The sequence below is a fragment of the Scophthalmus maximus genome, chromosome 13 (assembly GCF_022379125.1).
Source record: "Scophthalmus maximus strain ysfricsl-2021 chromosome 13, ASM2237912v1, whole genome shotgun sequence".
NCBI lineage: Eukaryota > Metazoa > Chordata > Actinopteri > Pleuronectiformes > Scophthalmidae > Scophthalmus > Scophthalmus maximus.
Genome location: NC_061527.1, coordinates 22,776,641 through 22,802,829, shown reverse-complemented (window position 1 = coordinate 22,802,829; position 26,189 = coordinate 22,776,641). Strand labels below are relative to the sequence as shown.

At 40.8% G+C, this 26,189-nt stretch overlaps 1 protein-coding gene across 2 annotated transcripts in view; it reads left to right on the top strand.

Moving 5' to 3' along the window:
• The window catches only part of LOC118318635 (inactive N-acetylated-alpha-linked acidic dipeptidase-like protein 2), a 398,478-nt gene that overhangs the window by 201,606 nt on the left and 170,683 nt on the right, over positions 1 to 26,189 (top strand). For both annotated transcript variants that reach the window (XM_047336974.1, XM_035648477.2), the window contains one exon: positions 4,489 to 4,621. In XM_047336974.1, coding sequence (XP_047192930.1) covers positions 4,489 to 4,621 — 133 coding nt within the window. The remainder of the gene's footprint in view (positions 1 to 4,488; positions 4,622 to 26,189) is intronic.

Here is a 26,189-nt window from a genome sequence, read left to right as displayed (position 1 = left end):
CAGCAGGAAAAAAATAGTCACCCAGACTGAGGAATGAGACCTTTTGATCTTTACATGTTGGAGCAAAGTAAGATTCAAAACCTGATTTTCATGTAATGAGTTTCCAAAGTGATCTCAGGTATTTCGATATATCCCGGTACAGCTCACCGCAAAGGGACTAGTTTCAAACTGAAAGGGGCATATGGCCAGTCATGCACCAATTCTTTATATCATTTTAACCTGACTCCTGTGTCTTCACGTCTTCAGTGCAAAGGTGTCGAAGTCAACTTGCCTTCATGAGAAAAAACATTAGCAATGCATTGATTGATTATTCCTCTTCCTGCTCGGATCCTGTGCCAGATTTAGCTCAAAGCAGACCCCCCCCCCCCCCCCCCGGCAATTACAAGATGGCAGGGAAAATATAAATTCCAAAAAACATAAACTTCTACTTACAAGTTAATCATGGATTAATTTATCTGCCGTTTCCACTCGATTAAAAGTAATTCAATTATGCAAATGTCAATACACTGAATTGAGGACTTCTGTGAAACGAGAAGTTGAAATGTATGCTGTAAGTGGCTTCAGGCGCAATTGCGTGTCGGCCTGTAGGTCAGCTCACTGACTAAACATAAACACACAAATGTCAAATAAGTTTTGATGCTGTGCCTGATGTGGCTATTTAGTCGTCTGTTTCAGTTTTTTCGTGTGTCTCCTGGTTATTATACCTGTGTGTTTCCAAGTGTTTTTGGTTCCCAGTTTTTTTTTTTATCATCATTGGGCACTTTCCATTTGGGTCCTCCTGCTCCTGACATTCATAAGAGCAGCTCAAAAGTGATAGCATGATAAATCACATATACTGTACTCTCAGAGTAGGAACTGCCAATAAGACACATGGATTTAACTTACAACACTGTTTATGGCACAATAAAATTTCTTAAATTCTCTTGCTGCAATTCTGCTGCGACAGAAATGTCTCGACAGCTACTCTAACGGGCTACTGAAAAATGTATTTAATTGTTTTTCTGTATTCTAATGATTGAGAGTAGCAGTAAAAGCAATTGGTCTTTACTTTTTCTCATCTTAGCTCATTGTTGACCCTGATTGTTGTCTATTCAATCCAAACTCAAAGGCCACATAGGCCCATTTTTTTCTTCTTTTTGTTGAGCTTTCATCTGTGTCGTACAGTCCACATCATCACCTCATCATGAAGATGGATCTGTTTACATGAGAGCCATCCGTAGTATCATCATCGGTGTTGGCTTAACGTTTGTGCTGTCAAAGTTCATTGTTGGACACGAAAGACAACAGTGTTGCACACGTGTCTCCCATAGTGGACAGAAGCTGCTCAGTTGCAGTTGAAAGCTCTGGGAAATGTAGTCATAGGACCAGGGTTAAAACTGTTTTTGTCTAAGTTTATCTTATGTCTCTCTTAAGTCCAAAATTTCACATTTAGCATCCAGCAATATACTAGAAAGTCATCATATTATTTGCAGCGATCAAAAACACCGTCTGGTCCTGACTGTTGCGACCAATCGGCGCATTTTTAGCCCTTTCGTTTGCTTTTATTCGTTGAATATTTAACTACTTCTGAATGTGAGGTCAGTGAAAAACACGGCTGCTAATGAGTTGTAACAGAAGTAAATTGAGGTTAAAAAAAAAAAAGGAGAGGAAATGCTTAAAGGAGGGGTCTTCATGCTGAATTTTCATTTACACTGCGAGCCTTTTAAAAAATCCATTATATCAGACTCGGACTGCCGTCCCATGGGACCGTTCAGGGAACAAGCCGCTGACCCAGTTTCCTCCTCGTCCACATTTTGTGACATATTTGATCATGTGTGTTCCGCGACGTCCCTGCGCGCCAGCGGGCCGAGAGAAACGGTTGTCCTTTACATGTAAGTGGAGAAGAATGATCGATGGGCCTTGTGCTCTCACTAATGAGTGTATGACGGTGACTGCAGGCCCTCTGTTGCACGCGCAGCTACATTCATATTTGATACACGCACATGAAACACGTTTTCAGCATGCTGGTTAACTCGTTTAGCTCCGTTCATATCAACTTATTCGATAATAGAATCCCAATGTGAGCTCATTACTGTATATTGTCATGTTGCGGCACAGTTATTCATTGATCCAAGCTTGTCACGATGATCCATGTGAATGGCAGTCATGTGTGTATCTTCTATAACTACAGAATGGGAATCACAGAGTGAAAGAGTTGAAAAACGACAAATGCGGATGCTTCCACACAAGTGCGCTGCATGGCACAATTAAGAAAATGAACCTCCCATCATGCCCTTTGGCATGTATGCACGTATGTATTCTGGCACTGTTGATTGTGATTTCGGATGAAGGTGGTAAGAGGAACAGAGGGTGTGTTGTTGGGCCACGTCAGTCACAAAGGCTCAGCTGGCTGAGGAGCGGTGACGAAAAGGACATCTGCAGCTACATCTATAGGAAATATGTCAGTAAACGGGGCTGGAAGCTATGGTGCATTGGTGGGATTTGTGAAGAAAACCACAAGAGCAACTCTTTTTCTGGTGACTGGGAATGTCATCGTCACAAATGATCCAACTTTGTCAGCAAGAACAGTATTGCTTGTACTGCAGACAAAATGAAAAGCCTTTGAGGGGCGATTCACAATCTGCACGTGCGTTGTGTGTTTCTGTGTGTGTGTGTGTGTGTGTGTGTGCTGTCCCTGTTTCCCAGTGAAGGACACCATTGTGATGAGAGGAGAATGACCATGGCTGGTGTCAAATATTCAATAAAATAGTCATCCATGCCCATAAAAAAAACAAGGACGCTACATCTCCTATGGACAACAGTGAAATACTGCTCTGCACAGAGCGGCTGCAACACACGTCATCCCACCCAGAGCCTCATCCTCTCTATTGTTGCTAAGTGACGCTGGCTAAACAAACAGCATAACCTTTGGTCATCATGCGGAAAAAAAAAACAACCAAGTCGGAAGTCCCTTCAGTATTAGTAATAAATGAACATACAGTGCAGCAAGTGGTGTTTTCACCAGGAATATTATTGATTTTCAGATATTGAGAGTATGTTATGATCTGCCCCTATACAGACTTGGGTTTTATATTTCTTTGAGCTTATCATTTCCAGTTTTACTTTATAGTTTCTCACGTCTCTTGTGTGTCTTTGGCTTATTTTACTTCCTGTCTTTGTCTGGTCTCCCACTTCAGTGACTGTCCGCCATGTTCTAACGTGTGAGGCCAGTGCCCAGTCACCCCTTGTGTTTTCCTGTACATGTTTTGCCTATTCCTGCTACCTGAATTTGAATTGTGAACACTTTTTTTTTTTATCTGCCAACTAGCCCACCAGCCAACAGACATTGTGAGCCTACTTATTTGATTAAATATGATTTATTGCACACCTGCATTGTCCCAAGTATGGTTGGGTATATTTAGTTGGTTTTTTTTCTGATACTGGGGCTAATTCGATACTTTTAAACCAGTAGCAGTGCCTAGACGGTGCCAGAACTGAGGCGTTTGTCTTTTAAAAACACACACATTGATGGTAAGAACTGATTTTCCATTGCTAAGGCAAATTGCAACTTGAAACTTAATATATTAACTTAATATATTAACTCATATTAACTAAGAGTTTAAATTATACTTAACTTAAATATACAAGTGCAAAATTTTGACTTTGAAGTTAAAGTTTGCTTTTGCCAAGAGAACACATTCAGATGGCAGTTTTAACAGACACACTCTTAGAAATACTAATTGGACTTAATGGTGCCGTTTATGTCTCGGTCAACCAATTATGTGTACATATACTGTATATAAATATATAATTGCCTACAATTATATCTTAACATCTTTATGTGATAATATGTGTGTTGTTTTCAGCCATGCTTCCCCCAGGAGGCCAAAAGACCAAAACAATCTGTAATGGTCCTCTAGGACCAAGACGTCTTTTGGACCTTTATAAAAGATTTTAAGAACTTTTTATAGACTCTTTTGAACTTTGTGGACTTCATCATGTATTATTTCAGGGATTGCCCTTCCTTGTGTGTTTCTGTTTATGCAAAGCTACTTTCTTGTGATCCCTTGTGTTACTTCTTGTCATTCCCTGTGATCGTCTTGCACCCATTCCCAGTGTATCGTTACCTGTGCCCTCCTGTGTGTATATATTCTTTGTGCCGCCCTTAGTTCTCGTTGTTTCATAAATGTATCTCTTTTTATCCCTGTGTTTCTCTGTGTAGCCATTCCATGCCATATTCACCTCAGTACTTGTTTTCCATGTTCCTTTGTTGAGTTTTGAATTTTGTTTATTTTTCCCCTGAAAAGACTGGAGGTCTGTTTCTTTGTTGCTTTGCATTAATCCCTTTTCCCTCATACCTGCATTTTGGGTCCTGCTTAACCCCAACGGAAAACAACCAATATGGTTTCAAATGAACCTTGACTCTGACTTGACACTGTGTTTTTGTGCTATTCTGATGGTGCCATCTCTTTTTTTTCTCGCTATTTGTGTCTTTGTCTGGATGTCCAGCTGTCCCTGCTCTCAGAGCTGGGGTTTGGGGGCGTTCTGCTTTATGTTGACCCCTGCGACGCTCCCCCCGGCCGCCCCACCTGGAATCAAGCCTTCAGAGTCACACTCAACCCCGGAGGAAACCCTGCCATCGGTGAGTGATTGCGTGTCAATGACCTATGGTGTGTTTTGACTTGTGAAATCCATTTTCTTTTGTTCTACCTTGGGGCTACACAGGAGAAAATCTTAATACCACAACTCTCCAAAAAAAATTATGATGAAAAAGAAAAAGCACGGTACAACGTCATACAAATTGCAAAAGATACCACTCTGTCTTTGAATATCTCAGACTACAGAGGGTCCAAGTCCTCCGCCCATATAAAAAGGACATGACTTGATGCTGTGGCTTGAAACACAGCTCTCAGTTTATCTCACATTCATCAAGACCAAATGACCTGCAGGAGCAAAGCCAACACCACACACCCCTGAGTACCACACCTACAACCCACATGTACACGGGGCAAGCACAAACGTGTGACCCTGCATAATCTGTCGATAAGTCGCATGGGGTTTATAATGTTGATTGGAGTTGAACAGTTTTAGGGATGTGTATACAGATACTTTTGATATAACCAGATACAGTAGAAATAAAGAAAAAAGAATACAAAAAATTGACATCAAAGTTAAACCAACCTTGTATGCGGGAAACATAAATAATAATACTATAAGTTTTCACCTGGAATGAAACATATTTTTTTTTCTTCAATTACTGATAATTGAACCACAGATCAATTTAAGCACAACCTCTCTGGAACGTGGCCAGTGCCTTAAACTTACTCACACTTGTTACCCTAGAGCACATACAGTAATATCTTTCTCTGTTTCCCTGTGTCTCTTCTACTGTATTTAACTCCCCCTCCCACGATGGGTGACACCTCTGACCCTCTGTCTTGTTCCCACTTCCTGTTTTTTCTGCCCGGTCTGGCCAATGGGGACGTGTCATTACCGCTGAAGTATCTTTAGTCCTTGTAAGAGTCCCAGTACCACAGCAGTGGGACCCAGTAGAGTCCTGCCAGATGTCTGGACTGCTGCAGGAGCACGTGAGCGGCCGTGTGTGTGTCCGTGTGTGTGTGTTTAAGTGGAATAGAGCGAGACAGATGCTGGCTGTCTGGTCTCTCACCACTTGCATTGCTCTCAGGTCCCCGGTGCTAATACAGCTCAGAAGAACAGAAGATGTAAAAGGACACCTCATTAGTCATATCAACCATACTTTATCCAGCTGCCGGAGACTGCCTCGGTTAACGCTCTTTATTTTTGCAAGAAAAAAAATCTTCATTAAGATTCATGTTCAGGCCAAAAACTACGACTAGTGAAATAAACTCGAGAAAACAGGACACATGACACAAGGTTATTTTTTTTCTGCAGTAGCCATACAATTAATCAAAACTCAGTGATTTTTATCTAACTGCGTACATTTTAATGTCAGTGGTGGGGTCTGCCGTGCCCGTCAGTTCAACGACCGAACCACGAGGGATTCCTCTGAAACAATTCATGTGCAGTATGTCGTCCGGCGGAAAAAAAATCACATCAGCCTCACTGTTGGATGTTTGCCCTCTTTAAACTGTGTGTTCAGACCAAAGAGTGAAGCACTCCAATGTGGTCAATGGACTGCTTCAGAGCGAGTGTGGAGCAGACCAACCGACCTTGGAAGCTTCCTTGAAAGGGTGCTGATGCCATAGTGTTAACTTGGTAAAGGAATCAAGAAACAAAACGTCCTGTCCTGTCACTGTTCACTACAGAATTTGTTGTTGTGCAGCTAGGGGTCCAACTGCCGTCCGTGTCTGTCCTCCATTCTGACTCTGTCACGTCAGCAGAATCTCAACACTCATAGGCTTTGACAGGTGTTGTAAAGCAACCACATACAACAAGGTACTAATCACAGTGAGCATGGGTGAAGCTGGAAACATACACAAAGTCACACAGTATCTTTTTATAAAGTAGCAAATTAAAAAAGGCATCTTAATCTTTGATGAGTTATAAAATGAACAATCCAAAATAAGTAGACAGTAAAATGCTGGAAATGGCTTTCTCTATTTTTTCCTGGCAATCGTCCGATTTAAGATTTCCTTTTTGTTGTTGTTACTGTTCAGTGGTTTTTCCAGGAAGACCATTATCTTTTGTGTCTCCTCACAACTCCCGTCAACGTGTGCGCAGTTGATGCAGCCTCCTCCCTCGTGTCAGAACGTAATGCCCACGAGAGGGAGAAAAAAAAAATGGGGCCAACATTGCCACATCTGTCATCTGACTTTGTGAGAATCAAATCCCTTGCTGATGCCCTTTAAATCCCGAAAAAAAAGACTCATTATATAGGATGCGGTATGCAAGCTATCCCCGCTACTCCTATTTTCTTTTGCCTTCGTAAAAAATTGTCATTGCAGCAATTATTCGTATGGTGCTGACTGATGGGGTAAGAGGAAAAGGTGTTTTTCACCAAGCACATAACTGTCATCATACGCCGGTGCAAAGATAAACATATCCATATCCTTACGCTGTGCAGGTTTCGATGGATGACACATTTACATCAGTGCTATACCGTGTAAATGCTACAAAGCAAAAGCTCTTACACGTCATGTAAAAACACAGGACATATTATTTGAGGTGCAGTGGCTCAGGAGATGGAGAGGGTTGTCCACTTAACAGGAGGTCGCTGGTTTGATCCCCACTTCACCTCTAGTCCGCATGCTGAAGACACTTGAATCTATTGACCCTGACGACTGTACTGGCAGTGTATGAGTGTGCGTGTAATGTGTGTGTGTGTGTGTGTGTGTGTGTGTTTGTGAAAATGGTAAACGTGAATTGTACTCTTAACTTCAGGCCATGAATTCTGCACCTAGCCTCCTGCGAAATGTTCAACTTTCTAATTTCTGTGATGTGTTTGTCTATTTGTACAGATAATATCAGTACGTGTGATTCTTGTTATATTCCTTTTGGCACAAGATGATGTCCTAGACCATGTGCCTGTATGAATATTTCCATTGCATGTTAAATGGGAAAACTTGCATATGCATAAAACAGCATACAATGCATGGAATGTCTTTTGATATTATATTAGAGACCGGTTCAGAGATATATATATATATATATATATATATATATATATATATATATATATATATATATATACATACATATATTATATAGTGCAGTTCCATGCATAACAAACACAAAAACCTGTTTCATATGTGATAAAACAGCATGTCCTTTTATGGTCAAAATGAGAACTTCATACCCTTGAACTCATCATCCCAATATTTTCCAGCCTAAAATCGGCACAACACCTCTGTTAATCACCACCTACAGTCGGCTGCCTTTCTCAAAAATGAATTTTAAAGGAGTCGTCACCGGCTTAGGATGGAGATTGGATCCACTAGTCCAACAAGGGACTCTGCACCATTATTCCATTCAAAGTGCAGCCATTCAAGGAGATGCTCTTAAAAAAAATATACTGCTTCCTAGAAATATTCCTATGCTACTAAGCTGTCCCACCAGAGACCAGCGTCTGCATCCCCACTCCTCACGGATCTCTGTAAAACTCCTGAACCTTAACCAAGTGCTGTGAACGTCGGAACAGAACGTTTGATAATGCTGTAGCCTCATGAAATTGAGTATCAGTATCAACGTATTTGGAACTTTGCAAAATTAAAAGCATAAAAATATCCTCAATAAGGGAATAGGGAACACATTAAGGCTGTCATTATGTAACTTACAAAACATTTGATGTTACAGTAAAATATTAGATATCGGCTCGTCTCCAAAGTGTTCCACGACAGTATTTTTTTATTGTGCAGTCTTGTTTAAAGCCTGGTTCATCAGACACACGCTCTGCTGTTCGTTCAAGGGAGCGTCACTGCGTCGCCTCGTGGCGAGAACCAAGAACGAGACGAGGATTTCACTCTCTCAGACTTCCAATTGTCTCGGGGTTGTACTTCACACACACTCTGGGTGCAAAATAATGCCTTGCAATTTACTCAAATGTAGGCCATTTTCCCCTCACTTCTTGTGCACTTACTCTAAGAGAACTGTGGCATGTCCCGCTGATCTGTGTGTCTGGCGTTTGTCGAAAAGCTGTTGGGCTGCACCTGTTTTGCTTGGTTGGAAATGCTTTTACCGTTCAGGCCCTTTGTGTTTTTAAGAGCTTTGTGACATGCTCAGTTCTCGGTGGCGTCAACGGCTCCTCCCTGTTTCAAAAGGAGAAAAAAAAATAAGACACAAGAAGCTGTCAAGAGTGCTCCCCAGTGGAAATGCTGCCAGTGCTTTTTGCAGTGAATGTAATTCCACTGTTTGCCAGGGCTCTGTGTAATGTTCCCCAGATTTCCCCACCTCTCGGTTTATTGTTTGGACTTTGTTGTCGACCGCCTTTCCAACCCCCCATCCTCCTCCTTCCTGGGCTTGTTAATTTGACTGTTCCGTGTAGCGTCGTATCACCGCCGTGTTGTCATACTCTGCCTACTGAGACGGCCCCAGCAAATCAAAGCATCCGCCAACTCGCGCGTATGTGTTTCCCAATTCGGTTATGTAGTATTTTATGTATACGTGTATGCATGTCAGGTCGTCTCTCTCTGTGTGCAGGCATTGCAGAAGAAGCTGACTGTGCTTTTGCATGCATGAAAACAAAGTAAGATGCAGAAACAGTGTATGTATTATGGGTGCCTCCTGGTGTATCTTGAATTGTGTGTCTGTGGGCCATATATTCACATGTGTGTGTGTCTTCAGTGTCACATGCAGTGCTGTGCGCATGACAAGAGAAAAGAACGGAGTCATGTGCAGATTCCTGGGGAGGATGTGGCGTTTGCTTGGGTGTCATCAGCAGGGGTTCGCTGTCAGGTGTCCTCCACGTTGCTCCAGCATTAATCTCGTCTGATGTGCACCAACGCTGCCGTAGCATCCGTTATTCTTAGAAAGAGATGGATCCACCACTTGGATACTGGTGCCTGCCCCATAACTGTCTCAACGCTTGGTACAAATCTGAGCCAACAGAAAAAAGTCACCTATGACTTTGTTTCGTTTATTTGGTCTATAAAAGCTTGGTTGGAATTAAAACAGAGAACATAGATGAACGGAATCAATGGTTGCATTGTCAGTTGCATCAAATTGTAAATTAAGTAAAAATAACACACAAGTTGGGATGAGACGACACTTTATCCGTCCAAAAAATGCCCAATTCAAATGGCCTTGTCTCTAAAAACATACGTTCTTCCTCTGTACACGAATTACAAGGAGGTGGGTGGGATGAATGCTTAGTCTTGTAAAACACTCTAGTTGAGAGAAATAAAATTATTTAAATATTTAAAACTTGTAAACTACTTCAGTGTTTGCCAACCTTTTTGGTTTGTTACTTCTACTAAACAAAACACCTCGCTGCTTCTATGAATCTACCAGCTGTGGCCGTTTTAATCAAAATCTCATTCATGTTCATTGTTTCATTTGAATACTTTGAAGAAGTAAAACCATTCAGTCAACACAATGTGGAAGACTTCAATCTTTGTGATTAGCTAATCTGACAAGGTGACCACTATTAAATGCATAAATATGTCATGCCGCTGATTCAAGAGGCATGATATCTAACAACATTTGAGTTCATCAATTGTTTTTTCAACAACACTGAAAAAAAAACATGGAGTGGAAATTTCCTGCTGCATTCAATTCAATTTTTCATTCCATATCCGTTTAGATTTCACTGAATGAGTAATTCATTCTAAAACAGGAAGATAGAAATTAGAAAAATCTGAAAATGCAAGGTTTCATGTTGATGTGAGCATGTTTGTGGAATTGGACTATAATCCAGGAAGTAAAACACCCACAGGTATGACAGGTGATCATTTGTGGTAGAAGGATCAATACCTAAAAAAACCAAAATCTTCATGGAGACTAAGTCTTAACATCACACGTTGTATGAACTCAGGGTGGACAAAAAGCCTTGATTCTGCCAAAACTAAGACTTGTTCTGAGTATCAGTTCTGGCATAAATGAGGTCTCTCTGCTTCTGCTGTTGTTGTGCCCATTGAAATACAATATTTTCTTACAAGATGCATGTGATTAAGTAATTAAAAGACTAAAATTATCATATTGTTTGACAAGTATTATACATACTATTATGAATGCTTTATTTTGCATATATATTGCTTACCCTAAACCATCCCTTCACTTCCACCCCACCTACATCTCCACTGATCTGTTATTAATTTTTTATAGCTTGACTTTAAATATCTCTATATACACTTTTGCCATTGTTTGCCTTTATGCTAAACTGTGTTCCATTGGGTGTCGTTTTTGTGTGCCGTGACAAGAATTTGAATCTGATAAAAAAAAACAAAAATACATTTTGTGGCATTGTTCAGTTTTACAAGATGTCGCCCTACAGTTTTCCATCACTGAAAAACGAATCACAGCAGCAGTATTTCCTCCTCACCGTTTAGGTATAGACGTTATACAACGCCACACCGCTCCTTTTGCAAATTCTTTTTACTTTGAAAATGTGGCAGCATATGTTTCATGGACTGGTGCAGTGCCTTGCTGAATGATGTCGTATTGTGTTGCAGCAAAGATTGAGCAGGCTTCATTTTTTTTCATCAGGACATACCTGTGATTTCCACGGTGCATGGTTTCTCTGAGAATGAATAATGAAGTCTGACTGTCGGTCTGAATTCAGCTTTTAACAGGTTTCAGCAGACTTTTTTTAATGTTGATGATTGGGAATGCTGAGCCTGTCCTACAACTTGTAGGACAAACTGTATCGTTTTTGAAACACCGTATCATAGCGTATGTGGTCTTTTTGAAGACCGTGGACCTCTAGCGGCCATGGCTTTTCTTATATTCTGTAAAGTAATTGTGCTGATTCTCTGTCATGTCACCCTAACCCTAACCACCACCCTTACCTCTACAAGCTCATCCACCATGCGTTTAAAGCCCATGATGCTCTGAGGCGGAAAAAGTATTTGTGGCGTACTGTTTGTCACCGGTAGATTTTAGGAAACGTTCGAGGTTGGTCGTTTTGACCACATACGACAGAGTTCATCGTATGAGTTGGAGGACTTGTTAGGAATAGCATTCCTAATAAGTCCTCCAACTCATGGGGAAAAAAATATCATGTGTCGAGGAATTTCTCTTCTCACCTCTCCTAAGAGACTGCAAAGATGAGTGTTCTCAAGCACTATGCAAGGTCATCTTATCTGCGGCAGGCTGAGACAGTCGGTGGGTAGCTGAAGGTCGTCTCGGGGCGTCATAGTCACAGAATTTGTGCAAGACACATAGCGGTATATACAGTGTGACTATAGACATAGCTATTCTGTTTGTGAGATGACGACATTACTCTGACAGATCTAAACACACCTACAGAGGCCAGAGATAGGCAGATTGTCTTGGGACGTGAAGCGTACCAGAAATCTCCTCAATATTGAGCTCTTATGACGAATACTGCTTAAGACACCCACGGACTCCATCATCCTGATTCAACTGCATCAATTTCTCCATTACAATGTGTACTCAAATGATGCTATGCAGATATATCGGCAGGCTTAAGGGGTCCTTTTTCATCATTAGTGGTGTCGATGCTGTTATTGGATGGTTCTGTTCATTAATGCAATCGGGTAAAAAGATGAGCCGTGTTCCAGATTTATGCGAGAGCAGAACACAAGAGGGAAATAGACCTTATGTTCTTTTGTAGGAAGAAAAAGAAAAAAATAATTGTTTCTGGCACCTTTTTTCTTCTGAGACAATCTCATGTCTTTTGCCAAGTTGTTGCCCCAGGTATCAAGGCAATTTCCTCTCTCCTGTGAATATAGCTGCCATGTGTGGGGTTTGTCTCGCACTGATTTCCTTCTCTATCCCCTAACTGCGATTAAGAAATGAGAACTGCAGGTCATCAGTTTGTGCTTGTTCTGTGTGCGTGTTCGCTTTAATACTATACACCGCCGGTTTTGTGCAAGGCTGAGATTGCATAATTGTGTGAACCTTTAACATGCGGCAAATCATTCTCGGCTTCCCTCTGATGAAGCCGAACCGAGAGTGTTCAAACTACTTCCCCGTGTTCATTTTTGAACCGGTGGACAGGTGGGTCTTTTCAGCTGGTCCCTTGGGTTATTTAGAAACCTCAGCTGGGTTCAAATGAGCCCAATGAGTGGAAAATGGTGTAATTAGCATATTGATTTAAATGAAAGGTTGCTACAAGACCCCCACCCCCTCCCCTTAAAAGGACAAGCATAGCCATGGCAATGTTAATGTAGTAAAGGACCAATGTTGAAGTCTCTGTTGGACACTGTAACACTGTGATCAGAGTGTCTCTGCTACTATTTGTTCTGGTGTAGGAAGAAAGAAGGTTTTCCTGTTTGGTCAAAACAAAACTTAACATACTGCAAGAAATTGAAAGTTAGTCAAGGCTTTACATTAAAAAAAACCCACATGCATCTTCCATTAAGATTAGGCAAATGACATGGTCTTGGCAACTCCATCCATGACAAGAAAGTCATAATTGGATGGTTGTGCAAAAACCTGAGCTGACACATTTAGTAACATCTTTTTTTTTCTACTTCCAGCACCAGTGTTTTATGCATGATATAACTTTGAGACTTGTTGTGGCAATGGGGATTAGTCAACCGCATAAACATTTGAAGAGAGAAAAGGTTGGGTCTCGCTGTTCAGTGACAGGATGGATGAACCAATTGCCCTTTTGTTAGTTTAACAGTGAAAGAAAGGGGTTGGTTCAAAAGGGTTGTCTTTAATTAATCGTAAAATTAACCAATCAGAGTGCCATCTCCCATTCCCCGTGAGAGCCAGGTGTGCCTGCAACTTGGCAGATTTCCATTATGATGGGGGATTTGCCAAAGTATTAGGAGAGAACACTTCTCTGCAGAGGAAACAGATCTACTCATGCCTGAAGTGAGAGCACGCTAGCAGACCATCTGTGTGTGTTAGAGTGTGGCCCGGTTGTGCACCCGCCTATGTAGGTGAATAAATGCCCTTAAATAAGACTGAAATAACTGACTTCAGGCCAGGTTATTATTGGTTGAAAGATCATCTGCTTTCTGCCGCACAAGTGCTACTAACTGTTGAACAGAGAAAATTAACAACAAAATTACACCATTTGTGCCATAGTTAGGTAATATAGGTAATAACCAGGATAAACATTGACTGGTGAAGTCACCATTTTCTTCTTCAATATTTAAATCATGGTCTTCCCAGAACACATACCAGTCCATTTGAGTTGCCTAAATATAGCCATAAAACATTGATCATGCTAGTTCGCACAAGTTAATAATGTAGACCCAACAAAAAAACAATCATGGTCTTCCCAGAACACATACCAGGCCCTTTGAGATGTTGCCGTGTAATGTTGATACAATTAAAGATATGTAATCTGTTTGAAAGGAGTTGGTTGCTGTGAGCTGTGTATACATTTGAAATTGAGGTTTCCTGAGTCTCCTCAAATAAGTTTGAGATTCATAGTTACTGACTACTACGTTGTTCACTGCTCTTTCTAAGCTAAGCAGTTGCCACCATTTATGAACAGTACCAACATTTCAGTGAGTGAAAGTATTAATATGTACTTTAGTTTGTACATCAGTGAGTGAATTACTGACCATTTCTACCGTATAGTAAATGTACCTTTAAAGAAACATCACGACACACTTTAACATCGACATAAGGAGTCAGTCTTGAAGATGAAAATGTGAGTGGTGTTGAGGGGTTTATTAATGATATATTTTATATTGACAGAACAGAATATTTATATTGGACAATTCTGGAAAATTATTTAATTTGCATAGCAACACTTTTTGCTTCAATTTCTCTGCATGGCAATTATAGTATGATTAAGGTTTAGGAAAGATTAATGGCTAATAAAAAGGCTGTTATTTGCAGGTCCTTGACAGGGTGTGGAAATTCTTTGATGTACTATACACTATGCATACACTGCTTTGATCTCCACAGCCGTACTTTGTGCCCCCTGAACATAAAGGACTCCCCGCTTCCTGAATTGGCACCAAACGCTGGCGTCAACATTAATTGTGAAGTGCAGAATCTGTTTGTTTTTTACTGGCCTTATTCTGAGCGATCTTAGCTAATTATTTTCCATTGACTCAAAGTTTGAAGTCAACCTTTTGATTCACCATTAGGGTATTATGAAGTTTAGCGTTATGATGATAAAATGTTGCATCGAAAGCGGAGTTTGGTTTGCATCATCCGTGGGGGAAACGTTGCATCGAACATTAATAGTTAAACAACACGTTCAGCTTTCTCGCCCCTGCTCTCTTCTTTTTTTATCCTTGTGCCACTGTTCTTCAGGCTGCCTTTGAAGTGTTGCAGTGGGTTGAATTAGTTTTGTCCGTCAGTTGGGTAGACCTATTTTACATAAATAATGTTTGTCAATAAAACTACACATATAAGATTTTGTAAAATTCAAATCATAAAATTTAGCTACACCCAACTTATAACAAACTGCGCTTACACATAGGACAATATGCCAAATGCACACACAAAACGTGGGGGCGGTGATTGGCCATTGTGGTGGCATTTGTAATAACCATGCAGCAACAATCTCAGAGCGATGACGACCGTTGTAAACATCTCAGCCAAGCTTCAACCTAAAGATAATATAACCTACACAGTTGTCAGCCTGCACAAAGTACAAGGCCACTCAGACTATTCAGACTGTGCCTCACCTCCGATCTTGTTTGAAGGTGAAATCTATCCTTTTAAGCGAGTCCTCATCAGGAATTACCTCGCACAGTTTTCGGGAGAAAGTACTTTCTCTCCTCATTCTGCTGAGAGTTGAACTTCGCCGGATTCATTACCGTTAATTGGCTGTTTAGTGGGACACTACTGCACAGTCGAGTATGGGGAGCTTCAGCTGTAGCATTAGCATCAGCGCGGTCTGAATTATGCATGGAGGTTAAGGCTTTCGAAAGCTCCTCCTTATGATTTATTAATGTCTGCATGCAGATAGGCAGGGATTAGGTCTGCGATAGGGATACCAAACCATGGCACATCCACAATGGTCACGGCGGGGTTGTGTTATGAAACCGGATGGAAATCAAAGCCCAAAATTCCACGCCTCCCAGCATTTGTGAACCAGTGGGTGCTCGCAAGAAAAGACAAGCGGAACAAGAAAGTTTCATACATTTTGCATGAGACACACTGAAACCGTGGGAAGACAAACGGCTCGGCTGAGGCTGGCTGCTTTGTGCATGTTGCGGTGTGATCATCTGTGTTGATTGGCCCGCTTGCGAGGAGCTATCGAGCAGCATTGTTCGTGGGAGTTCATGGGATTTCCCCCTTCTGGTCTTCATATCCCAAACTCTGCTGGACTATGTTTATCCCCGGGGGGGACAAAATGTACCCCCCCCCCCCTCAAAGTGATCAATGTTATTTCACCAATAGAGCATATAAACTACCTAAAAAATGTTAAACTATGTAAATCGCTGTGACGTGAACAGTCTACATTGCGTACGATAAAATCAGAAATGGACCACCCACTGTCAGCGCTGGTGTTTGCGGTTAATTAGCCTTATGATCATGGTTCCATCCGCCTTGATCGCTGCACGGCTTTTCAGAATGTCACCAAGCACAAACGTTTGTAAGGGAGATCTTGCAAGTTTTGTTTTGTCGTGCATGTGGAGCGGTGACCTCGCTGACCTCACTCGCAGACATGTTAAGAGACGTGCTAGTGGCTAATGCCATGATAGAGTGCTTTTTTCACAAATCACACCCTGATTTTAACAATTATAAACATTGTGGACGTGATAGTTAGTGGCTGACATATCACGTCCTGACCATAAATCTAAAAAACTATTAAAAAATTGAATTGATAACTGGATGTAAATGATTTGCGTGCAATTTGAGCGGTGGCATTTAACATGGTTGAAACGACTGTGTGTATAACATGGGGGAGTGAAGCCTCCTTCAAGTAATTCATTATGAACTGTTTTTTAAACAAGTTTTAGAATAAAAAGACAATACTGGTCTTTAAAAAAAAAAGAAAAAAAGACCACAGAATGTAAAAAATCAACAGGAACTCCACCTCAGGGTGCAAATCATTTCACTAGAGATGAATCATTTTCGATTTGTGTAGATCTGTCTTTGCCTAGGTATACGCCGATCCGGTGGAATTCCCGTCCGTGCCCACTAACATCTATCAATTAACCCCGTATTCAACAGTATTTGTAATGTGCCTTTATTTATTTATTCATAATTTGAATAAAGCTCAAGACAGACTTCTGGTCAGAGATTGTGTTCGATTTAAACCGCCATTGTAAAGGGGCAGCTCTGTCAACAATATGTCTAATTCCTCACAAAATGAAGCATCACAATAAACTGTAAAAGTCACAGTTTTACAGTTCCTTAGAGTTCCTTAAAACATGCATTTTCAGCATTTAGGTTGCAGCTTGGAGGCCGTTGGAAAGTTGGAAATGCTGTTTGCGAAATGCAGCCAATGGCAGGCTTATACTCGGAGTCTTCATCCGCTGAGTCAGACTAATTGTAGCAATGTCACACCAAATAACCAAAAGTTTTCCACCAAGTACGTCCGCTAAACTTGTAATAACTATGTGAATATAACAATCTGCATGAGTGAGCGATACCGTAGGTGTAGCACATCCTTTTTAAGCTCAAATGCAAGAGTGAGATGCTAATACCGAGACACCTGAGCTATAAGTGTACACTATAATCGGTGTTTTTAATCACGCTCCAAGTACACATCGTGTACAGCCCTCGGCTCACTGAGCCACCAGGATCCCCCTCACATCCTCCGGCTCTCTGGTATAATCCTCTTGTACTGTCACAAGAGCTAAATCTGCCACCTGTGTCACACAGGATCCTTTTATCTCGCCCTCGCAATCTAAACACCGCTGGAGCTGCCTGACATCGTGTCGGAAAGATAGACAGCTGCATCCTGTTTGAAATTCCTGTCACACTGGCTTTTCTGAACTTTGCCTCCCAGCCTATTTCACGCCCGATCCATCATGCACGTCGAGTGCGTGTGTTTGACCCACTTAAGGACAACGTTGGCCCATTCATTACACTACTTCCTGTCCCCCAAAATGCTCTGCTCTCCAATTCTTTGCTGTGATTCTGGGTGCTGTGTGCGCAGGTGTGTGGTGGGTTGGGGGCTGTTGAATGTGCAGGGGGGCTTTAAATTGGCTCGCCTCGTGCCGAGAGGCCACGGTCTTCTGAGGTAACAGATATGCAAATAACACAGTGTGCGTGCGCACATTACCGGGCCGTGTCGCGTCTCGGCACTCGGTCAATAGCATTATGGAAATGCGCCGTGGATTCTTCGGCTCTTGCTGTTTGACTTGGATAACAAGGCAGCCCGATGAGCCTGTTAGCACGGCGACAGTGACAAAATGAGGTGTTTGTATTGTCACACACTGTATCACAGCATAAGACAGGTGGCAGAGGGAGAGAAGGGTGTACTGTAGTCGCATAAAGAAAGAAAGTGAGAAAGTGCAAGTGATCAATGTTGTTTTTTTCCCCCTTTCAGTTTACTCTATTTACCAAAGGGAAAATGCGCAATTTTTTTAAGTTTCTGTTTGTCGAATCGAATTGCTTATCAAAACCAACATCACACCGCGGTGTGAAGCCACTGCGCGCTTGCATAATTGAACTCCAGTTTGTTTCTCGCTCATGCATGCGTGCACTTCAGCGCATCGTCGCGGGCTCATACTTGATGGGACGGTGTAAATGGTGTTTACAGAGCTCCGACTTTCACATTTAACAGGGCGACAAATTGAGATGTGGCTTCTACAGAGCGCGCTTGCTTAATTGCATCGGCATAATTATTGCCAATCTCAAGACAATTTATCGGTGCCTGTGGAAGTTTTTTTTTTTTGTTCTTGGTGCCATTTTGATGTGCATGTGTGTAAGAATAGAGTCCAGTGGGAAATTCGAACATCTGTGTCTTGCTGCCGCGCTATGCCCCGGAGAGAGCTGAAAATAGAGGGTTTGCCTGAAAGGAATCTGCTTCGGCAGGTAGAATATTACAAGGAGAAAAAAATAAAAAGGTGTAACATATGGTTAACCTGGCAATTACTTATACTTTTGTATAGTTGCAGCTTGCTCTCATTACACTTGAATAAATGTGTTCTCCATAATTATGTTGTCTTTCATGCCAGAACACAAGGGACAAAAACAAAGCTTCAAAGCCTCCCTTTAGGAGCTTTTTTCATATTGGTATATTTCTATTTTATTTGTCTCATTTATATTTGTCGCTCCCGGGGGATATACAGTGTCAGACGGTGGCAGATTTTGGGTGACATGGGCAACCGCCCATGGTGGCGCAGCACAGGAATGGGGACATTTGTGCGACTTTTCTTTCTTTTTCAACTCAATTCAATTTTATCTGTATAGCACAAAAACAATCTTATCGCAAGGCACTCTACATAGTGAGGTCGAGACCTTCCAACATTACAGAGAAAGCCAACAGACCCCACAAGGAGCACGCACTTTGCGACCGTGGAGGAGAAAAAAAACTCCCTTTTAAAGGACAGAAACCTCTGGCAGAAAATTCTTTTGATTTCAGCTTCTTAAATGGGAATATCTTCTGGATTATTTGCTCCTCTGTGACAGTAAACTCAATATATTTGGTTTGTAGAAAAAAGCAAAATAACATTCAACCATTTTATGGACCAAACAACTGAGTGAGAAAAAAATCGACAGATTAATCGATAATGAAAAAAATCATTGCCACTGCCGAGGAAGGTCCTCTTCTTACCCTCCTATTGTTTCATGGCGTGTGGCGACCAGTTTCTTGGTGAACAATCCTACTTTGACTGATTTGAACATTTCCAAGCTTTACTCAGCTAGTATTTCAGGGATTAATACGATGCCACCGTGGACATTAAATGGGCTTATAGTAAAAAAAAAAAAAGAACAAATTGAAAAACATTGACAGTGCAAATTAATGACAATGGATTTGCTTATGTTTTACTATAGACAACGCTTTTGTAAGAGTTTAGGAAACTTTAACATTTTAAGTTGCAGTTCGCAGGTCGCAGTTCTCTGAGGTCCATGTTCTTAAAGACTACAAGAAGATGAATGGGACAAGATGAGGCACTGACACAGATGACATGAACGTGATTGTACTTGTTATTTTCTGTATTTCTCTCTCCCGCCATTGTTTTCCTTCTCTTAAGTCTTTAAGTCTTCACTCTCCACAAAGTAAGCGAGACTGAACGACGGCAGAATTAGTAACCAAACCCTGCATCTTTGATGCAGTTGCCTCCTCTGGCCAATTAAGCTGTGTTCCAGTCCCTCCTCTCTCTCTCTCTGCCTATATCCTTTCTGGCCCTTGCTCCCGGTTGCTCATTTGGGCTGAGGCAGAAACTTAATTCTGGCCAAATGTGACATTCTATTTAAATGTGCAATATGGAAGGGCAGGATTACTGACTGAGGAGACGGCTGTAAAAGACCCTCTGTCTGGCCTTTTGTCCACACTCCACTGCCTCTCCTTGTGTGTTCACCGATGTAGTAATTAGTAGCTTTTTGCTTTGGTGGTGGTGCCGCACATAGGGCGCAACCCACAATCAAACATGGAATATCCTTGAGCAATATAAAATACTATATTTGGAAAACAAATTAACCAAATGGTATACTTTTTTCTGGGTTTAAAAGTTATGCCTGTTAGAACTTGAGTCCAGAGAAAGATTGTTAACAATCAAACTGCAGATTATTAGGTACAGCTAAGTAAAAAGAAATGCTACCTTCGTGGGAATAATAATGTGGTGATGGTGATAAAAGACTCATTGATAATTGAGTTGGACATTTTATTAGATACACGTGTTAGATTTGTTTTCATTTTTTGTGCGCTGCTGCATCCGACTACGTTCATTTTTTGGGGGGGAACCTAATAATCTGGCCACTGAGTATGCGTTTAAAGCACATTTTATTACAAGCGAGCTCATTGTGCTTTAAATTGAAATACTTACAGCAACTGTAATGAATAAAATGGAAAAAAAACTACCCTCTAAAAAGCAACCCTGTTTTCTGTTAAGACAGAGGACCCTGTCTGTCTTTTCTACTTTCAGAACCAAAGCATTCCCCTGTCCATCCCCCACATTGTTTAATGCAACTCATGAAAAAATGTATCTGTAATTTTGTAACATTGCAAAGCAAATGCGCTTGCGCCCGTCAGAGCACCTATGGGTGAGTCGGTGTTAAAACGAGATGTGGTCTGGCGCACTGGAAGCACATTGCTAACTTGAGTCAGTGGAAAGCAAACATCTAATTGGTTAATTGCATGTTACGTCCAAAACACTCTCCCGATTATTCAAAAAATGAAGTTCAAGCCCTTGGAACCATGCAGCTGGCCTTAGATTTCTTCCTTTATGTACAGAAATTGGTTTTGGATAAATACACCTGCTCCATGCACTCACACAGGACTGATTTCTGATTGTCCGCAATGCTTTTTTTTCCATTTTCATGTTCACCTCAGTGGCCAGAAATGTGACATTTGTGATATTTCTCGTGTTCACATACTGTACCTGGCCAACCAAGCACTGCACGGAGCTGGCATGAATATAACATTTTCAGTTTCAAAAACAACTTTCAGGTGCAGCCTCCCAATATGACGTTAAAAATGTGTTTCTGACCCCGTTCAACCACTTGTTTTTCCAGCATGCTGACACTTATGGGTAACTTTGTCGGCCAGAAAAAGGCGACAAGCTCAATAACTAATATTACATATTAGAGACTCCATAATGCAAAGAAAATATTGGCCTACCATTCCATTGTTTTGGTGGTGTTTTGGAGTCCTGCGCAGGATGGACTATCCCACCATCCACAGGACCAGCAGCACATACTGTAGTAGTGTGGTCCTAGTACAGACTGGAGGGCCCATTGTTTGTGTGCTAGCTGAAGCTCGCTACAAATACTTTAAATAAGTACATTGCAAAAATTAAGTAAATCATAGCATACTGTATGTCTTTGTAGCGATCTGTGACCGCAAATCCTTTGAGATATGATAATTCAAGACCAAACAGGAGCAGGCTGCTGCTGCAATTGTACATAATGTGCAATTGTACATAATGTGTGCAAGGTTGTACTATTTTACCACAGGTTCATACTCTCTTAGAAAATGTGAGTCATATTAAAGGAAATAATGAGAATCAAAGCAATGACAGCAGCATTGACATTGACATCAACGGCATAGAAGTATGCTTCAATTAAAAAATAAGTAAAGTTAAACACATAACTACTGTGTATGTATGTATAAGAATAATATGCATTGATGTTTGTATTTCTTTCATCTGGATAACCTTCCTTCCAGATGAACATAGTGGCTACTAATGGATCACTAGTCCGGTGCCCATTACATCAACAAATAGGGTTATTCTACAAAATTAGCAGTGTGTAAACTGCTAATTTATCAGTCTGGCCTGGGATGCAGTCAAATCCCCTGAATGCAAATGGAGCCACAGTTTGATCGTTTACACACACACACACACACACGCACACACACACACACACACACACACACACACACACACACATGCATTCTTGGGTTGGACACCTGACCCCACACTTCAAATGGATGGAGGAAAGAGACTTTTCCTCTTGGGTCTGAGCAGTTTGTGTGTGTGTGTGTGTGTGTGTGTGTGTGTGTGTGTGTGTGTGTGGGCCTGTGTTTACTCCTCTCGGACTCATTTCCCCTGTCTGTCAGTGTCATTACGTCTCTTTATCGCTCACCCCCTCTCTCTCCCACTCCTTAAGCAGCTTTAGAAGCACCACTCTGTTGGAATGGAAGCCACTCGTGGAGCATGTCTTCCCTCAGGCTTACACACCAGTCGACTGCAGTGGGTCAGACTTCCAGACTAGTCTTTACCGTAGCCACTTGTCTGCACTGCAGGGATTAAAGCCCTGCTTTATCATCGCAATGTAGCGGTGCCCTCTTGTGAAACAGCATCTCTGATTGGAGTTATAGGGCTATCATACGGCTAAACAATTGTAAGAATTGCAAAAAAGTCGTGGGGGATCTTACCAGTCCACCAACCATGATCAAGATGCCACCCCAAACCAAAGAAATACTGGCAACATAAAACATAACATAAAATAAACTCCATTCACATATATGAGACCATGAATGGATGAGATAAGATGCTTGTTTGCAACAGAGATTCATAATGTATGAAGTTCTGACAGATGCTTTTTACGCTCAGCTGGTTTTTACTCACTGAGCATGAAGAAAACAGACACACTGCACATATCGAATCACACAAAACATACATGTTTACTCAGAACATGTTCGGCAAAGGCCAGATCTTTGCTGTTTGAATTAGCATTCCCACATATGTGCCCCCATATCACCATGGGGATATTCTGCTTTAACCTGGCTCTTCTCCTGAGGGCTGCACTTTGTACAGCACGCTGCCAAGGGGTCTCCACATTCAAACACTCTGTCAAGTAGAAGTAATTGCGGGTGGCGAGACCTGTGCGTCCTCAAGTATGGGTGTAGGTACTGTAAGTTTGTATGCGCATGGCCATGTGTAATGCTTTGGATGTTGTGCTTTCTTTTTCATTTCCTGGTGAGAGCAAGTAATTCAGGGCCGCAGCCTCTTCATTAACATCTCTGTACTCTGAATAACGCACCCTGTCGGCATCTGATGACTTCTGACTGGCTTCACCTCTCGATATCTTTCCTCGCGTGAATAGAATGAAGACTTTTATAACACTCTTAGTATGTGCATTTGGAAATATGCTCTCATTTTAGACTTGTATGTTTTTCCCAATGCTTACTCAATAAATGGGATTTTTAATTAAGTGTGAAGATTGTATAGTGCAGTTTCCCAAAAACTATATTGGTAAAAATAGTGGCTAATATTTAATAGGTAGACAGGAAATGCCTTCCTCATGAAGAGGAGTATTTAAATCGCTTGAGTGAAAATTAAGTGATTTTAGTATACATACTAAAAGGGAATGTATGAATCTTTGTGGAATTTATACCTCTGCCCTAAAGCATCTCAAACTCTTGACTTAAGGGATGGTGGTTAATGACTGCCACTTAGTTTGCCTGTCTTTTAGCTGACTGAGAGCTGCTCACCCACAATCTTTAAGTGCAACCTTAATCATGAGTTTGATTGTCTTTTATTATGCTTTCAGGTTAGCACAATTTTATTTGGACAAGGTTAAACAAATATTTGGTGAATGATATATAACAAAGTGTATATTTTCTGTATATTTTGTACTGTACATTAGATCAAGGGTGGGGAAGTGGATTATGCTATCAAAGTGGACAACATTTCTAGGAGGTAGATTTGATAGGGCAGAAATATTTGTCAAACTAAGTTTGAGTATTGAAGATCTTTAGCACACTCTTAAAGATATATTGTGGTGATGGAATTGCTTTGCAGTCAACGGATTCTCTCAAGGTGGATCTGTAGAAAAAGGGCCATAGTTGGTTAATCTTTTCCACTTGGATTTACATAGTTGATCTGAGAATCACTTACAATCTTTAAACAACTAGCCTCACAAGTAGTCACTCCTGTACTGTACCTTATCAAGTGCTGTGTAACATTGAGGATTTTCCCTTTGAAATTTCCTGGTTTGACCAGGAATGGAGTGGCTTTGATTGATCTATTGGGATTTACCATTTTGCCTCTACTTTGGCTTTTCTCGAAAAAAGTTTTAAAAAATATGTTTTTTGGTGGTCCCCTCTGCAACAGCGGGACTCAGACTTGTGCTACTTCCATTTCCTGTCCAACCTCAGTTAAATGATATCGCTGATCACCATCTCCATGAGGTAACATATAAACTGTGCATAAGTAACTCATACAACCCAACTTCAAAATCCCTTAACTATCCTTTTAAGTGAATACTACCATTTCTGCCCAAATTGCCCACCAATTATAAGTAATTGGGAGTGGGCTAAATTAATGTTAGCTGATATCTTTGTACTATAATATTTGGACACAATGGCAAGTTCAGAGTAAACAACCAAAAATAAAGTTGACATGATCAGAAATCAAAGGACTGATTAAGTGCGCCAATCAGTCACAACTTGTTTGTGTTGTTGTGAGTGAACATCACACTTTTCAGTGATTTTCCAATTTGCTATATGATGTAATATTTGTATCATATTGATATAATATTGATATTTGCTTGAAAGTTTTCCTGAATTTCAGTCTTGTCCTGTCAAGTACCGGTCATGTAGGTACATATTTTTCCTTACATTTCTTATAACAATTTTGATATATTGATATTATCAATAACTATATACTATATCTGCAACATAGCTGATCAATCCAAAGATTGCTGTGACACATACTCACTTGTCATTTTATAATCAAAAACTAATGCAGTATAACACAACAGGCCTGTAAAAAAGTAGATGTGGATTAAAATGTTAAATTTCAATTGAATCTGCTTGCAAAGCAGTTATGATTCATTTTAATGGTCATTTTGTATGGTCATTGATATGAACTGAAATAGACACTGAACATTTTTTCCAATATTTTGTCCATCCCATTGAATCAAAGTTGACAAGATATTAGCGACATCACTCAGTACATATTACAAGTGTAAAGTAAACATCAGCAGCACCACAAATTAAAGCCTCTAAAATTATCATTGAAATCATTTTACATCCTCTTGAATAGATTAAAATAAAACCTGAACATTGTATTACCATAAAAGTATTTTGTGTTACATCGCATTAGTTGTATCTAGGTGTCCTTACTAAATTTGCAACTGATTGTAGATTATTTTAATCATAATCAATCATTTACATGAACTGGAGCATTAGTTTTTTCACTAAAAGAAATTGACTTAAAAATGGGCGTGACATGGTTTTATTTCATCATGGGGTTATAGGTGCTGCTTGTTTTCTTGGGTATCCATGCTCTGAACGGGTGCAGCCATCTTTGCAATTTGTCATTGTCATAATTTCTGCCCTTTCTTGAGTCCTCAGCGGAACACATATGAAGTATGAAGTCAATTGCGGTTGAGAATATCGAAAGACAGAACAGAGACATGTTTAAATTTATCACTAGGACTAGAACAGATTGCCCTGTCTGCCTCTGAAATTTTGCTAGAAATCGAAACCCTTTGAAAAGTTTTGTTTTTAACAATCAAAGGTGATGATACACATTATCCTAATAAGTTGTTGGATGAAAAACAGTGAACCTATACCCTTTACAAGATCATTAGCCACACATGCTGTAAACTACATGTTTTTCAACACACGTATTGGCAAAGTCTTAACTTGCTCTAATCTCTGCACTAGATTATTAAGGAGTTGTTCCATTGAAACAGTCAGTGCCATTTGGCCAGATGTCTAGCTCATGATGAGCCAAATGCCGGGCTAGCGATGGAACTCACTGAAGTGTGTGTGGGATGCATAAGAGTTGGACTACATGGGAGGTAACACAACAGTGTTCGTGGGATTTGTGACGTAGGACAGTGGACTTCAGTGTTCTTCAACAGTCCAACACATATATAGTTTTGTCTGTCATGATCCCCCTTGTCTCTCGTCTTCTTTCTCTCTCCTCATCTTTCTCTTTTTGGCAGACACCAACAGTAAGTACACCAGGGTGTTAAGAGTGTCATTAAGCTTTCATTAAAACACCATCATCATTAGGAGAAGGATTAGTTATTCCCTGGATCCACCACTTCAGCAGCTCAGGAATATCAAAGTCTATTAAGACAACAGTGTTACTGGCTGACGAAGAAGCACCAGC